The sequence below is a fragment of the Pithys albifrons genome, chromosome 19, assembly GCF_047495875.1.
Source record: "Pithys albifrons albifrons isolate INPA30051 chromosome 19, PitAlb_v1, whole genome shotgun sequence".
In the NCBI taxonomy this organism is placed as follows: Eukaryota; Metazoa; Chordata; class Aves; order Passeriformes; family Thamnophilidae; genus Pithys; species Pithys albifrons.
In genome coordinates this window covers 1,309,904-1,326,035 of record NC_092476.1, presented here as the reverse complement: position 1 = coordinate 1,326,035, position 16,132 = coordinate 1,309,904, and the positions used below count along the sequence as shown (strand labels likewise).

Below are 16,132 nucleotides of genomic sequence, written 5' to 3'. Positions count from 1 at the left end.
CTCTACAGGGTTATCATGTCAGATTTTTCTTTCAGCAGGATTAACATTGTGCAATTCCATTTGTACCTGGGATTAATTTTAATAATTGTTTTGGATGGAGCCTTACAAAGGCTTAGCTGGCAGTGCTAAAAAAGCTTCTGTTAATCTGTATATTGGGATTATAGAGGAAGAGCAGTTTCTTTTCTTCTTCTTCTTTTAAAAAATTACATTACTTGAGATGAGGAAAAATGCATTTATTCTGCTGCCCTCCATTCCCTGGATGCTGCTCTGCAATCCTGATGGACATTGCTCTGGGATTCCTTTTGTGGACACAGGGCAAGGTCCTTCCAACCTCTGATTTCCTCCCTGGAAACATCAGCCTGTCCCAGCTAAAGGTGTGAGAGGTACCTGGTGCACTGGACAGACCCGTGGGCAGCCTCATGGTGGCAAATTAATTACAGCTGTAATTAGAGCTGTCATTGCAGGGACTCCAGGATGTGTTTGGTGACTGAATGTAAAACCAGGGCAGAGCCAGAATGGCACAACTTTCCCCCTTTGTTAAGGAAATGAAAGAAAAGCTATTTATTTATTTACTCTATTTATGAAATGAAAGTTTTTCATTTATTTTCACGCTCTTTTGTCTGTTGCTCTTGGTTCTACATTTTCTGTATAAAATAGAACACTCAGGAGGATAAACTTCACCAGTGATGGGTGGCATGAACAGCAGCACTGAGGGCACCAGGAATTCCCCCTGGCTGGGACCATTCCTGCCAGAGAGGAGGAGGAGGAGGAAGGAGGAACCTCACAGAAGGGTCTGCCTTGCCCTGGGAACTCAGGAACTGCTCCAGTTGGGGTCACAGACAAGGGTTGTTGCAAAGTTTGGCCTTGGTTCATGTTCCCAAGTCCAAGTATTTCCAGAGGCTCAGGGTGCCCCAGGGCAGGTCACAGGGTGGTGTCTCCACTGAGGGATGTTCTAACCCTCCAGTGATTCCTGAAAATTAAAAGCAGGAGTCTGAACCCTTGGTTGGGAGTATTCTTCCAGCAAAAGGCTTCTGTGCAGGCTTCCTTCCAAAGCCAGAGCCTTCAGTGGGATCTGGGCAGCTCCTCTGCCATCAACAGCCCTGAGAAAAACACTCTCAGGAAAGGAAGAGAAGGAAAAGTGCTTGTTCCTGAAACTTCCATCCCTGGGTTGGTCTCCAGGCTGGGACACACTGAAAATGGCTGCAGGAGGATGTTGCAATGTCACTAAATGGTTGGGTGAAGCCTTTCTCTATTTCCCTTATTCCCTTCCTTTGAACAGTGCAGAGTTAATTGCCAGACATTAAATATTTATAGATTTTATTATTCACTGCTAAATGCTGGGAGGACTTTTCCTGATGCTGTAAAGCAGTTGGGACTCAATTCAGCCTCAGGAGCAACCAAGTGATGGCAGCTGAGAGGAAATCCTTCTCCCAGAGCTCCCAGCACTTCTCTGATGTGATTACAACAGCCCTGATTGTGTTCACATTTTTGATTAGAAAGCCTCAAAAGGGTCAAATTCTGCCCAAGGTTCTTATTTTGAATCTGAGTGTGCTCTCAGCTGTGGGCACAGAGAAACACTTCTCTAATAGTAGTGTCTTGTTTGGGGTTTAAAACACCAAGAGAGCTGCCAAATGTTGGCAAATCAGGAGGCTGTGCCAAAAGCCTGCCCTTCTCTCAGGGCTTTCGTGTGTGCTGGTAACTTTTTCTTCAAGTTTCAGTGTTGTTTTCTGAGTTTTTCATCAGGTAATAAACAGAAACTGCTACAATGCCATGGAAAAATGGTTTGGATAGACAGCTTGTCTGGGATCTCTGCCATGGTGAGGACTTGGGCACCAAAGCTGATGTCAGGGCACCTTGCACAGCCAGTTTCTGTTTTACTCACAAGGGGAGGACTGGTGACTTTTTCCAGAGAGAAGATACTGATTTTGCTGTAGAAAATACACCAAATGTCCTATAAATACTAACAGGTCTGATCTCTGTATTCCTTGGTCTGCAAAAATCTGATGTGCTGGAGTTTCTTTTCTGAAGAAGGGTTATTGAGGCATATGGAAAAACATCTGTTCAATGCAGAAATAAATAGTGTTGGAGTGGTTATACAATGGAAAAGATCATTCAAGGACTCTGTGCCTGAGTATCCACCACGGTGGGAGCCTGGCTGGGATTTATTGAAGGCAGCATTTTTCACACAGAGGTTTCCTTTGGAGATAAATATATTTGAAGCAAATCCTTCAATCAGAAATATAATTTATAGGTACAAACATTCCGTGGGATTTTTGTCTCTGGAGAGCAAAACTCTGCCTATGTTGTGAAATGTCTGCCTGGTTTAGAGGTACTAATGTTTGTACTTCTGAAGAGATGAAGAGCAGAAATGAGAGGGTAGGTTTAAATTATGCATATTTTCCCCTCCCTCCTGCCTTTTTCTTGGTGCTTAACCAATGTATAAAATATCAGGCAATAATGAATTATTCAGTGAGTAACTTTGAAGGCAATTTGCTGGGGTGTTTCAGATTCATGTCTGTCTCTAATAAAGTTTGTCAAGTGAGGAGCAGCAGGACAGCCCACAGGTTTCTGGGTGAGGAACCTGCTGAGCTGTGAAATTCTGCCTGATCCTGAACAAACTATTTCCCAGACTTTGCAAAAAATCACTGATTTTGTGCTCAGTTCAGCACAGTTTTGCCATTAGACCACAATAAACAGTTTGGGTCATTTTGCAGCAGACAGGAAAATTTTTAATTGGTTTATTAGCCTGTGTGTTATTAACAGGTATCAGTGCAAGATTCCAATGAAGTGTGTCCAAAGAAATAAAGATGGATATGCCAATTCTTCCCTTGAAGCAAAGGAGGGAAGCAGAGCTCGAGGGTGTGCATTGCAGGATATCCAGGATTCTGTGCCATTCCCTGGGACAGACCAACCTCTCCTTGGATTCCCTTTTTGCTGGGCAGGAAACACCCTCCTGCAGTGCCCAGTTGTCACCCCCAAACCTGTGCAGCAGTTGGTGGGTTGGCTGCAGGTGGGGACCCATCTGTTGCTATGGGGATGGGCAGTGCCTGTTCCTGTTGGGAAGCAACACTTCCCAACACAGCAGTGTGTGCCTGGGAATGTGCTGGAGTGGCAAGTTGTGGAATCATAGAATAGAATCATAGAATGGATTGGGTTGGGAAAGACCTCAGAGATCTTCAATCCAACCCTTGATCCAACCCCACTGTGATCACCAGCCCAGGGCACAGAGTGCCCTGGGCTGGTGATCACAGTGGGGTTGGATCAAGACGTGGTGGATTCTCACTCATCACAGTGGGGTTGGATCAAGACATGGTGGATTCTCACTCATCACAGTGGGGTTGGATCAAGACGTGGTGGATTCTCACTCATCACAGTAGGGTTGGATCAAGATGTGGTGGATTCTCACTCATCACAGTAGGGTTGGATCAAGATGTGGTGGATTCTCACTCATCACAGTAGGGTTGGATCAAGACGTGGTGGATTCTCACTCATCACAGTGGGGTTGGATCAAGACATGGTGGATTCTCACTCATCACAGTGGGGTTGGATCAAGATGTGGTGGATTCTCACTCATCACAGTGGGGTTGGATTAAGATGTGGTGGATTCTCACTCATCACAGTGGGGTTGGATCAAGATGTGGTGGATTCTCACTCATCACAGTGGGGTTGGATCAAGATGTGGTGGATTCTCCCTCAGTGCCACATCCACAGAATCACAGAATGGATTGGGTTGGAAAAGCCCTCCGAGATCATCAAGTCCAACCCTTGGTCCAACTCCAGTCCCTTTACCAGATCATGGCACTCAGTGCCACGGCCAAGCTCAGCTGAAAAACCTCCAGGGATGGGGAATCCACCCCCTCTCTGGGCAGCCCATTCCAATCCCTGAGCACTCTCTCTGCAAAGAATTTTTTCCTGCTCTCCAACTTCAATTTCCCCTGGCAGAGCTTGAGCCCATCGTGCCCCCTTGTCCTATTGCTGAGTGCCTGGGAGGAGACCAACCACCACCTGGCCAGAACTTCCCTTCAGGGAGTTGGGTTCTTCAGCATTTCAGAGGGGAAAGAGGGAGTGGGAGATGCAAACCAGTTTATTGCTCAGGGTCTTGCATCCTGGATGAGCTCAGAGGAGAAGCAGCATCTCAGCAAACTGCCCTGTCTGTGCCCACAGTGCTGCTGCTGCTTTGCTGGGGGGGTTTCTTGGCAAATCAGCTCCTGGCTCTCTGCTCAAATCTCTCACTCAATAGTTGTAAAGACCTTGGTTCAAACCTCCTTAGGCAGAACTGAGGGCAGGTTTGGCTTCACAAATCAAAGCTCCAGTTTGTTGTATTGTTGCTGTTGTCAGCACTTGGGAAGTTTGGGGTCACAAAGATGCTTTTTGAAGCCTTAACCAGTGAACTCAGGGCTGTGATTGCTCCTGAAAGGGTGTCTGGGGCAATTCCCATTTCCCCTGAATTCATGGATAAATATGGATCATTTCCCTGTATGAACAGTGCTCAGACTGCAGCAGATGTTGGATTGCTTGACCTGGTTCCTCTGCCCTCGGGGTCGCTGCTCTCCCAGGGAAAGGGGCATTTCAGGTGAAGTTGGTTTTCCCTTTCCCTCATTCCATTTTCCCATCAGCTGGCTCAAAGAAGGATAATGGGGGGAAAAAATAAGTCCTGTCATCTCCAGCAGGAGAAAGTTGGCCAATAATGAAACACTCTGAAGTAGTTAAGCACTGGTAAGGATGTATTGTACACAAATATACTGAAGTATCTCAGAACTGAAGCTGTTTATATTAATGTAGAGTAATTCTTTTGAAACTTGGTGTCACACAGTGACAACAGACCTTGTTCCCTGGGGGTGGTGAGTCCTGTATGATGTTAGTGATGCTCTGCACCCAACCACACTGCAGCTCCTTTGGGAAGCACCAAAACTGGAATATTGAACAATTCACCAGTGTCAATCCTCTCCTGTACAGCAGCAGTTGGTTACAATTCCTTCTTCCATCAGATCAGGTTAAACTAATTATTGTATTCAAGGGGTAGAGGATGCTCTGTGCTGAAAAGTGTGTCTTCAACAAATTAATTTACAAGTGACAAAATAATACAAGTAAGAAATTAGGGGGTTTAAGGGAGACATACCCAGCTGTGTCTCTCTTTTCCAGGACTCCTTTGGAATCCAGATCCCTGGATTTCCTCCAGAAAGAGCTCCTTGGCTCTTTAGGGAAAGCATTTGTACACAGTAATGGGATGTTGAGTTGTGTGTCTGATGCAAAACCTTTCTCCATTTCTCCCACTCATGAATCATTTTCTAACAGGGTCTTTTGTTTATGCACTTTCTGTAATTATACTGCAGTTTCTTCATTAAAAAAGAATGAAGAAGGAATGGCCAGTAAACACCAAGTCCCTTCCGAATTTCTCTGCCTTTCTAGTAATTAGGAAATTACAAATCCCTGGGAGCACAGTCAAGCAGCTCTTTCTCTCTTTGCCAACTCAATCAGTTCTATTCTATACAAGAGGAACAGCAACAAAAGGCAGCACTCGAAATCAGTTTATTCACTGCCCACCTGTTTCTTTTAATTAAAAATAATAATTTACTGTGAATTCCAGGGGGGGGACTGAAAAACCAGCCTTTGAATCATTTCTGAGCTGTGCTGAAGTTGTGCTCTTCAAGCATAGAGAAGAAATGGTTGATTGAAATTTGTTAGTTTTAATTAAAAACAATTTGTTTCTGCTTTTGTCCTTTCTTAACTCTCTTCAGAGTAAGATTAAAAGTCATCATAGCAGCAGCAATGAGAAAAGCCATTTTTGTTGTTATTTTTGGCTATGTCATTTATTGTAAAAGTCTTGTCTTCCCCTGTGCTGCAGAATCAGAATTCATTCCTGGCTGTCACTGCAGCCCCCGAGGCCAGGGGGGAATGGGCTGCATTTTGAACTTGCTGTGCTGCAGCTGCTTTCTCCTTTCTCTCTGAAATCCATCCTGGAAAGAGCCCATCTCCTGTCATTGCACCCTTGTTGTACAGCCTTAGAAACTCAGTTCCATAGGGGTTTTTGCCTGTATTTTTGTTCAGCCTTCATTTGCTTATCCCACCACTCCCTTCCACTGCTGCTGGAGAGTTGAACATAACCCCATTTATGCTCTGGACACCTCCCAGTGTGTTCAGCTTTGCCATCTGCAAATGTCAGTGGTTGAAGGAAGGAGTGAGTGAATTCCTTCTCCAAGTTACCCCTTTGAGCCACTCCAAGCTCTGAACCCCCAGTCCTGCCTGGAGTTGGGATTCCTGGAAAGGGTCCCTGTGTGATGTCTCAGCCAGCAGGAAAGCCTGGCCATGTCTTTCCTCTGCTCCCCTGCTGCAGGAAGGGGCTCTCAGGAGCTGCATCTCCCCCTGCAGAAGAGCTTTTTTGGGTGCTTGGCAGGTAGATTTGGTGCTCTGTGGAGTCTTCTGAGGAGGAACTCCTTGAGCATCTGCAGAACCAACTGCTCTGTACTGACCCTGCTTTGAGCCAGGCTTGGGCTCAGGAGTCTCCAGAGGTCCTGGTCACCCTCAGCCCCTGGGACAGTTTTGATTCTTCAGGCTGTAGAAGTCTTATCTTTTATTGTACTTTTCTACACTGCAGCTCTGAGAGGGAAAATGTCAAGCAAGCTTTAAGTATTTGAGGTTTTTTTAAGAAGTGACATTATCTTAATCATTCCCAAGAGTCTCAGATTCCCTTTGCTCTCAGTCTCCTTCAGCCAGAGAAGAACAAAGCTGGTGACCAGTTAAAGAAGGACTTTTTAGCATTTCTTCTTCCTGAGTTCTGATCCCAGAAGCCTTATTTTGAAGTTATTTCAAGTAGAAGCATCTGGCTCCTTGGCTCTTCCTGCTCCTCGAGGTTGAAGCTGCTTTCTCAAATTAAGATGCTGAGCAAATAATTCACCAACCAATATTTTTGTTATCTCAGCAGGAAAATGAACAGCAAACAGAAGAAAGTGTCTCGAGCAGACCTGGGTCTGAGTGGGGTCCTGGGTGGTGCAGTCACTGCTTGGAAGGTGTTTAGAAAAGCTGAATTCTGGAGGCTTTCAGAACTGAAACAGTACTTTGCCCAAGGACAGCGTGGGATGAGTGTGGGATTTGGCTCTGCTGAGAGAAAACCACGCTTGGTGCTTCTTAAATATGTTTTATTAACTTGGTATTCACTTGGGGGAGTTAAAGCCGATTTAAGTGAAATAGATGGGCACAGATTGCAGTGGTTTCATTGATCTGTTGGAGCAGAGCTCCTGCCAGTCCATCCTTTACAGACAGTTGGAGGGGGGACAGAGAAAGGTGTGGAATTCAGTGTTTCTCTCACAGCAGGAAATGTCTAAAGGCTGTGTGTTACAGGGAGGGAAACTGGCCACTCTCCTGAGGCTTTTCTGTGGAAGGGGGAACAGTGACCTTGAATCTCTTGGGACAATTTGGCTGCTGGTTTGCATGTATGTAATGTCTGGTCACCTCTGTGTTCAGCAGAAACACAAACAATCCCACAGTTTATACTGCTCAGATTCAGGAATTATTTTTGTCATTTGTCTAAATGAAGTCATTTGAATATTTTGAGCTTGTTTTTCACCTTTTAACGTAGTGACTAAATATGATTGTAAGTTGGATCAGGTCTGGAGAACAATCCTGTTGTTCTGTCATGGAAGTAGGAAATAAAAGACTGCACTTATTTACACCAACCTGTGACCTCAGGGCTCATCTGCTGCACAACTCCTGATTACTCTTCTCCCAGGCACTCAGCAATAGGACAAGGGGGGCTCAAGCTCTGCCAGGGGAAATTGAAGCTGGAGAGCAGAAGAAAATTCTTTGCAGAGAGAGTGCTCAGGGATTGGAATGGGCTGCCCAGAGAGGGGGTGGATTCCCCATCCCTGGAGGTTTTTAACTGAGCTTGGCCATGGCACTGAGTGCCATGATCTGGTAAAGGGACTGGAGTTGGCCCAAGGGTTGGACTTGATGATCTCAGAGCTCTTTTCCAACCCAATCCATTCTGTGATTCTAAGAGACCAACCCCCACCTGGGTAGAACTTCCCTTCAGGTAGTTACAGACAGTGAGGAGATGCCTCCGTGTGGTTCTGCCTCCCTCTGCTGGAGTGCAGCAGGATCCATCCCTGGCAGGGCTGGGGGCAAAGCTGAGCCCAGGGCAGGCTGGGCATGGCACTGCTGCAAGCCCAGGGTGTATGTTATAAAGGTTTGTGCCCTGCCCCTGTGGTTGGTGTTTCCTGGCAGCAGTTCCACCCCATGCAGGTGTGCCCAGCCCAGCTCTCCTGGTCCTCTGTGCCTGTGGTCATGGCTCAGCTTTGAGACTAAGGGAGAATAATTTGGTTTTTGCAGGGCTGGGTGTGCTGGAGGTCCCAGTTGCTGTTCAGCTGCAGCCACACCTGTCATTGCAGCCTCTGAAACCCCAGTCTATTTTAAAGCAGTGAAATTGCAGTGAAATGCAGATTTTTGCCAGTTTGAAGGTTTTTCAAAGACAGATATTGAAATGTCAGTGGTATTGATTGCCCAGAGTGTCCTTTCCCATTTAATTTTGCTCTGTTGCTTTCAGTTGTACTTACAAAAATGGGGGGCTGTCTTGACATAGCAGAGAGTTCCCTGTTTAGCATGAAAATCACATGAATTTTAATAGAGCACATCATTCATCACTGCTGAACAAGAGCTTTCCCATTGCTCTCCCATTGCCACTTTCCCCCTTCATCATTGTGACGGATTTGGGAAACAGGAGTGGGTTTTCCCTTCAGAGTTTCCCAATTAATCTATGCCAAGTTCAGTGCAAAGTTCAATTCTCTTGCAAGCAGCAGCCATTATTTGGCAGTTCATCTGTCATATCCTGGCTTGGCTCCCTGTGTTTACTATAGATGGGACTGCCAGCTCTGCTTTGGGAATTATTGGAAGTTTTCAGTGATGAAAAGGGGCTATTGGAAGAAAATTTCCAGGACCTTCCCTTCAGCTCCACAAGTTTACCTTTGGCCAAAAAATACTAAAGATGATGCTGTTTCCTCTGTGATGCACAGAAGTCACTTAATGCATATTAAACACTGAGAAGTATTAGCAACTAATAAAATAATTGCTGTTAATAGAGGTAATTAGTACTGGCAATGTAGTAATTATTATTAATATGATTGCTAATAATTAAAATGCAAACTGTAGATTCAAGGGTAGTTCTAAGTGCATGAGAAGTCCCTGTTAATACAGGAATAAGATAAATAGGTTTTATCACCTCTGATGGGTGGAAATGATCTCTTGGCTTTCTCTGAGTGGCCTCAGAGTTGCTGGCAAAATAAGAATGTCTTCTGTACTTCAGTGTACAAACAAACCCCCAAAAGCAAAGGATTGGAACAGAAAATAGGATTAAATACTGATGAAAAGTGCACTCTCTTGTTTGTGGGTTTTAAATGTTTTTGGGTTCTTCTTTTTAGTTGTATTAAAGGGATTTTGAAAGAGATTTCCTGCAAAGTTTCCATTTCAGGAGTAGTTGTGGTACTATTTTCCATTGTCCTGTTTATTATGCTCTGCCTGTGTTAATTTTCTTTACAATATAGATTGTAAGTCTCAGCATTTCAGGATGGTCCTGTCTGTGAGATCCTGATTTTACAGCAGTTTCCTGTGCTCCAGATTAGCCCTTGAAAAGTTGTTTCCCTGCTGTGTTTTGTGTCACCAGTTCAGGGTGGTGACAGTGACACAGTGTCAGACAGACAGTCTGTGACTCTCCAGCCACAGGCTGAGCCCTGTCGTTAAACTTTATCTACAAGTGCAGTCAGTAAATGAAGTTTTAGTGTAAATAAACCACGGGAGGAGCCTGCTCTCTGAGCTGAGTCACTGTCACAGCACAGAGCAAAGGAGAAGCAGGGACTGAGGCCAGTGTGGCTGTGCCAGGGCAGGTGCCACTCTAAGGGATGTCCACAAGCTCCGCAGTGAACTGTGTTTTTCTGTAGCATGACCTGTAGAGCTGGAAAGCTTTTGGTGTTTGGAGTAACATATTAAAGTGTATCACTCGAAATTTTTCTGACTTGGGGCTGTCTGTGTGTTCTCCCCTCCAGGATCCCAGGAGCAAACACAAATTCAAGATCCACACCTATGGCAGCCCCACCTTTTGTGACCACTGTGGGTCACTCCTTTATGGGCTTCTGCACCAAGGGATGAAGTGTGACAGTAAGTGAAGGTTTCTGTGCTGCCCAGAGGGGGGTTGCTTACAAAGGGAGTGCAAACCACCCTGGGTAACAGCTTCTTCCTTCGTTTCTGTGGAAAATACTCTTTCAAATGTCAGCTATTTATAGCCCTGTTACATTTCAAGTGGATATTTCAGTGCTGTAATAACCCACTGATGAAAATCTGCTGAGAACGCGGCGTGTGCAGCTGGATGTGGCTGGAGAGCCTTTGCCATGGCAGTTGGGAGAAAGCCTCTTGAACACTCTCTTAAAGGCTGAAAATTCAGTTCAGTTGGTAGCCAAGGGGCAGTATTGTCCTTGAATTTAGTTTGTCCTGGAGATCTCCTGCTAAAAAAACCAATAATCAATTTAAACCTGACTCCTTCCATTGCTGATGCTGACGTGAGTGCTCTGGTTTCTTAGTCATATTCCCAGCAAGTCTTTATTCCTTTTTCACTTTTTTCCCCCCTTGCACTTCATTAATGATATATTTAGATTTCTGAAGTAGGTTATTTTATTCTCTGTTTTATTCACTGTGTCCAGGATGGATTGTAAGATGTTGCCACGTCATTGAAACCCACCCAGCTGTGATCTCAAACTCTTGTCAAGAATTAAGCATTTGGTGTTAACTTTCCCTTCCCTCTGTGTGTGCAGTGTAATCAGAGTTATTGGCCTTTCCTGGGGTCTGACCCAGTTTTGTCTCCACAGCCTGTGACATGAACGTGCACAAGCAGTGTGTGATCAACGTGCCCAGCCTGTGTGGCATGGACCACACGGAGAAGAGGGGCAGGATCTACCTGAAAGCTGAAGTCACTGGGGACAAACTGGAAGTCACAGGTAAACAGCTCACCTGGCACCTTTTCAGGGTCTATAAATGTGTTCCCCAGGGATCTGTATTGGGTCCAGTCCTGTTTAACATCTTTATTGATGGTTTAGATGAGGGGATTGAGTCCATCATCAGCAAATTTACTGACACCAAGCTGGGAGGGAGTGTCGACCTGCTGGAGGGCAGGAGGGCTCTGCAGAGGGATCTGGAGAGACTTGAGGGATGGGCTGATTCCAATGGGATGAAGTTCAACAAGGCCAAGTGCAGGTCCTGCCCTTTGGCCACCCCAAGCCCCTGCAGCGCTCCAGGCTGGGCACAGAGTGGCTGGAGAGCAGCCAGGCAGAGGGACCTGGGGGGACTGAGGGACAGGAGCCAACAGTGTGCCCAGGTGGCCAAGAAGGCCAATGGGATCCTGGCCTGGATCCAAACTAGCGTGGCCAGCAGGCCCAGGGCAGTGACCCTTCCCCTGGACTCTGCCTTGGGGAGGCCACACCTTGAGTGCTGTGTTCAGTTCTGGGTCCCTCAGTTGAGGAAAGAGATTGAGGGGCTGGAGCGGGGCCAGAGAAGAGCAACGAGGCTGGAGAAGGGACTGGAGCACAAGTGCTGTGGGGAGAGGCTGAGGGAGCTGGGGGTGTTCAGCCTGGAGAAGAGGAGGCTCAGAGGTGACCTCAGCACTGTCTGGAACTCCCTGAAGGGAAGTTGTGGCCAGGTGGGGGTTGGTCTCTTCTCCCAGGCACTCAGCAATAGGACAAGGGGGCACGATGGGCTCAAGCTCTGCCAGGGGAAATTGAACTTGGAGATCAGGAAGAAATTCTTTGCAGAGAGAGTGCTCAGGCATTGGAATGGGCTGGCCAGAGAGGGTGTGGATTCCCCATCCCTGGAGGGTTTTAACCTGAGCTTGGCCGTGGCACTGAGTGCCATGATCTGGTAAAGGGACTGGAGTTGGCCCAAGGGTTGGACTTGATGATCTCGGAGGTCTTTTCCAACCCAATCCATTCTATGATCGATCTGATTCAATTCTAATATCCACTGTGGGTTTGTGTGCCTTGGTCAGACTTGCTGTACTCAAGGCACTGATGGAGCATTTCCCCTCAGAAGTGTCAGGGTTTCATAGAAGGTGACTTTGAATCAAGAACTGGTGTTCATGAAAATAAATAGAAAAGTTAAAGCTGTCGCAATAGCTTTAAAAACTCGTGACTGTTAGTTAGAAAATCACTTTTATGTCACTTCTTTTCGTGGAGAAGGCAGCCCAGTAGGGTGGTTATCTGTTCAGGAAGTTGCCCATCATCTTGAGAACACAAGAGATGCACTAAACTGCCATCAGCTGAGGAGTTGTTTCCTGCATTTCAGAGTATTCACCAAACAAAGGCAGCTTGCATTCAATCCCAAATATTGCTCCCTGTGAGATATAAAATAAAAAAAAAATAATTCTCACATTCTTTAAGGTTACCAAACTGGGGAGGAGGCAGAGAAAGGAAGGAAAGAGAGGGTGGCAGTTCCTTTCCTTGGGAGTGTTTCTCCCAGGGTTCCTGAGAAATGCTTGGCTGTGCACACCCAGCCTTGCACACCCACACTCTCCCACCCCCAATCCAAGCCTGAAGTGGCAGAAAAAGTTCCATGAACTCAGAACAGGGTGCAGTGCTTTCATCATTGCCTGTTTGGTGCTGTAAAATGGGATTAAATTCCAGGGCAAAGTTACAGCAGGGAAAAGTGGGAGGCTTCTTAGAGCATCTCAACCTCTGCCCTTGGTTTTCTTGATGTTTTTTGGCGTTTGACAGAGCCTGTTAGACACCAAAAGGATGTTCTTCCACCCCTGCAGCTCTCTGGGGATGAGTCTCAGCAGAGACTGTGCCCTTGCAGTCAGCAAAGAGAAAACCAGCCCCTGGCTGAGTGTTCACAGCTCCCAGAACCACAAACTCCCCTCCTGGCACTGTGTTCTCCAGGCTCTGTTCTCTCTCAATCCAAATACCTCCATATTCTCCTGTCAGACCTTGTAAAATGCTTCAGAAAGGAGGAGTTGGATAAAATTGAGTTGGGAAGGATCAGAACAGATCCCAAGTGATGCTTAATTGGAGCTCAACTTTTCAAAAATCTTCCTGCCAACGTGGGAGGGGGAAATTTGTCCAAGGTACTGTCATTAGCAGAAGGTGGTTTCACTAAGTAGTGAGGCATTCAGAGATGGTGATGCAGCTTCTAAAAGCAATTGTACCATGAGGGAGAATTAATTTGAAACTCATCCAAGTGACAAAATGTAATGTTTGCATTAATCTGGGCCTCTGCAGCAAAGGTTCTTCAATATGGCTTCAACTTCTGCCATAAACCACGGAATCTGACAAATAACATGTGCTTGTTTGCTGATGATTCAGTGCCTTTATAATCCTTTTAGGGACCAAAACATTTGTCACAAGTCTTTGTGGGTACCAGGGCACTGTAAAGGGATGATACAAACAAGGATTCTTTTAGTTGACAGTTTTATTTGGAAAGGTCTTCTCTGAGATATGAGTGTGGTAAAGTTGTTAGAGACATTCCTCAGGTTTTCTTCACAGGCTCTTTTTGGTGTGAGTGTACCTGGCAAATGCTGTTTCTATTGTGTTTATAAATAAAACATTTCCATCCTACAATTATAAGACAACAAGAAAAATGTTTACTATAACTTTATTATGTATAAAACAATTACAGGGCTGTTGTTGTGATTGAGGCTTCTCAAGCTTTCAGATAATTTCTTTAAATAGAAGTGACAGTTGTCCTGAAAATGAGCTGCTTTTTTGGTTTTTAAATAAAATATGCTATACAGGTCATTTCAGGTGCCTTTTGTGCTTGTTTGACTGAAATTAGCAGTGGTCAGTTGGTTCACAGACACACTACTGTGCAAAAACTTTCTCCTAGAATGTCATTGCTTCTAAAATATTTATTGAGAAAGCCTTTGTGAGAATACACAGTTCCCAGAGCTGCCAGGCACAATATCCCTGCCTTCAGCTTTGGGAAAGGAGGACGAATTAAATGTCCACGAGGTTTAGGAACAGCAGGAAAAATAATCAATGTTTGACTGTTTGGTTTGAGCCTTTGTCTGAAGCTTTTTTGCAAGGAATTACTCTGTAGCTGTGGAACTGCTTCAGCTGAATTCCTTCCTATCTCTGCTCTGCATCTTGGTTTGGTTGTTAATTAGTTCCTGCTGGTTCTCCCCCAGCCAGCCTTGATTGCATTCAAAGCATCAGTGCTGCTAAATGGAGATGGGCACTGGGCTGGGCATCCTAAAACTTGGTTGTAACAATGCCAAGGTCAGGGGTTCAATCCCCTCTGTGGGCCATTGACTTAAGGGTTGGACTCGATGATCCTTGGGGGTCCCTTCCAACTCAGAATAGTCTGGAATTCTGTGATTCTTGCAAATCATCTCCCTGGACAGCTCAGGGCAGGCAGGGCAGCCCGGGGGGCTCAGCACCCACGGGGCACTGCAGGATGTGGCACTTCAGGGGACACGGTTTGGGGTGATCCAGTTGGGCTTTGCTGCTGCAGAACTCCCTGCAGGGTTTGGGGGTGCCTTTTGTTCCCCCAGGACACACACACGGAGGGTTTGCTGATCAAATGTTGGGAGCAGGACTGGGTTTCTCCCAGTGAATGGCAGGAAGGAGACAGGGCAGGGCTGTGCCAGGAGGGGCTGGCCAGGGGCACACTCAGATTGTCTCCCAGCTCCCAGTTGGCAGCTCTGAATGGAACCAGCGGTGGGAGTGACTCAGTGTTGGGCATAAACACACTCTAGTCCAGTGAACTGGGTGGGATCTCCAGTCCAGGTGCATAAACATGGCCATGCAGGGGGGTTGTGTGGGAACTGAAGAGTCCCTGCATCTTTTCCACAGTGTTTTCCCACCAGTTTTGGATTGGGACCCTTTTCCAAAACTCAGCATCTTCCCAGGGCTGCTCAATGTGCCCCATTCAGTTGCAGTTCTTAAACATCAGTGGTTTCTTTTCAATGGAGCTACTTGCTTGAGAGTTGCATTGAATATTAATAATTTATTGCACTTGCAGTAAGTCAGTGTGGTGGTTTCCTTTGTATAGAAAAGCTCCTGAATTGCTGATTTCTGAATTCACTGAGTTCGTGACCCTTTCATAGGTTGGATTGACGTGGGGGGTTTTGCTTTTAGGCATCAGAAAGCAGTTTGTGCTATTCTTAACCTCTGCTTTTTGCGCTGAATTTTCTTCCTCCTGATGTTTGCTCAAAGTTTTTTCACTCTCACATTTCCCTCTTGACCCACGTTATAATTCAGGGCCCTTCTGGGTTGAGCTTGTAGGTGGTTGAATCACAGCTGCGACTTCCTGAGGTTTATTTTGGAATTATTTATAAAGGGAATGAACAATAACTTTTGTGAGAAAAATAACCTCATTTGGTGCACTGATTTAGAAAGAGCTGCCACGTTTTTGGGACCCAAACTGGTGCTTTCTCAGGGCTTGAGGGCTGGATGTGAGAGCAGGGCAGAACTGCCCTCCTGACACCACCAGCAGTTTGGAGACAGGGGAGTGACTTGCACTAATCCCTGTTACACCGACCTGGTTAAACCCCTCCCAGGCACAGCCCAGAGTTTCCAGAGGGCTGGGAATCTGCTTTTCCAAGCTGCAGGAACACAGACAACCTGCTGGCATTGCTCAGTGGTGCTTCTGCTGTGCAGGAGGAGAGAGGGAGCCTGGTGATCCTGCAGAGTTGGGGGCACGGAATGGGCTCTCCAGCCACAACCTCCCAGGATTCTGTGCTCCCACTGGGCATTTCCCCAATTATTGAGGAGTGTTGGAATGCTGGGCCACCTTCTGGCCCTGCATATTAATGTGCTGTCACTGCTTACTGAGGGCAACTGGGGCAGGAGCCTCTGCCCAGACGAGCTGGGGACACAAACTGCAGAATTTTGGCACGTTTCTTGACTCTCATATTAAAAGATTCCGCCCCACACACGCTGTAATAATTTTATTTATGATTTTCTAGGTCAGTGTTAGTGTCTGCCTTTGTTGGCATGAATTTCATGGTATCTGTGACTGATTAGAAAAGGGAACATGGAGGAAACCTTGGGCTGTTTGAGCAGCTTTGAGTCCCCAGTGCCTCTAAAGTGACCCCAAAGAGCTGCTGCATGTGGGAGATGTTTTTAATGGCTCAGATCTCCTGCTTTGCTTCACTAAATCTCTT

General features: G+C 46.1%; 1 protein-coding gene across 2 annotated transcripts in view; it reads left to right on the top strand.

The window, feature by feature from the left end:
* PRKCA (protein kinase C alpha) overlaps positions 1 to 16,132 on the top strand; it is a 134,368-nt gene that overhangs the window by 70,046 nt on the left and 48,190 nt on the right. For both annotated transcript variants that reach the window (XM_071573689.1, XM_071573690.1), the window contains exons 4-5: positions 10,032 to 10,143; positions 10,848 to 10,976. In XM_071573689.1, the coding sequence (XP_071429790.1) occupies positions 10,032 to 10,143; positions 10,848 to 10,976 (241 nt within the window). The remainder of the gene's footprint in view (positions 1 to 10,031; positions 10,144 to 10,847; positions 10,977 to 16,132) is intronic.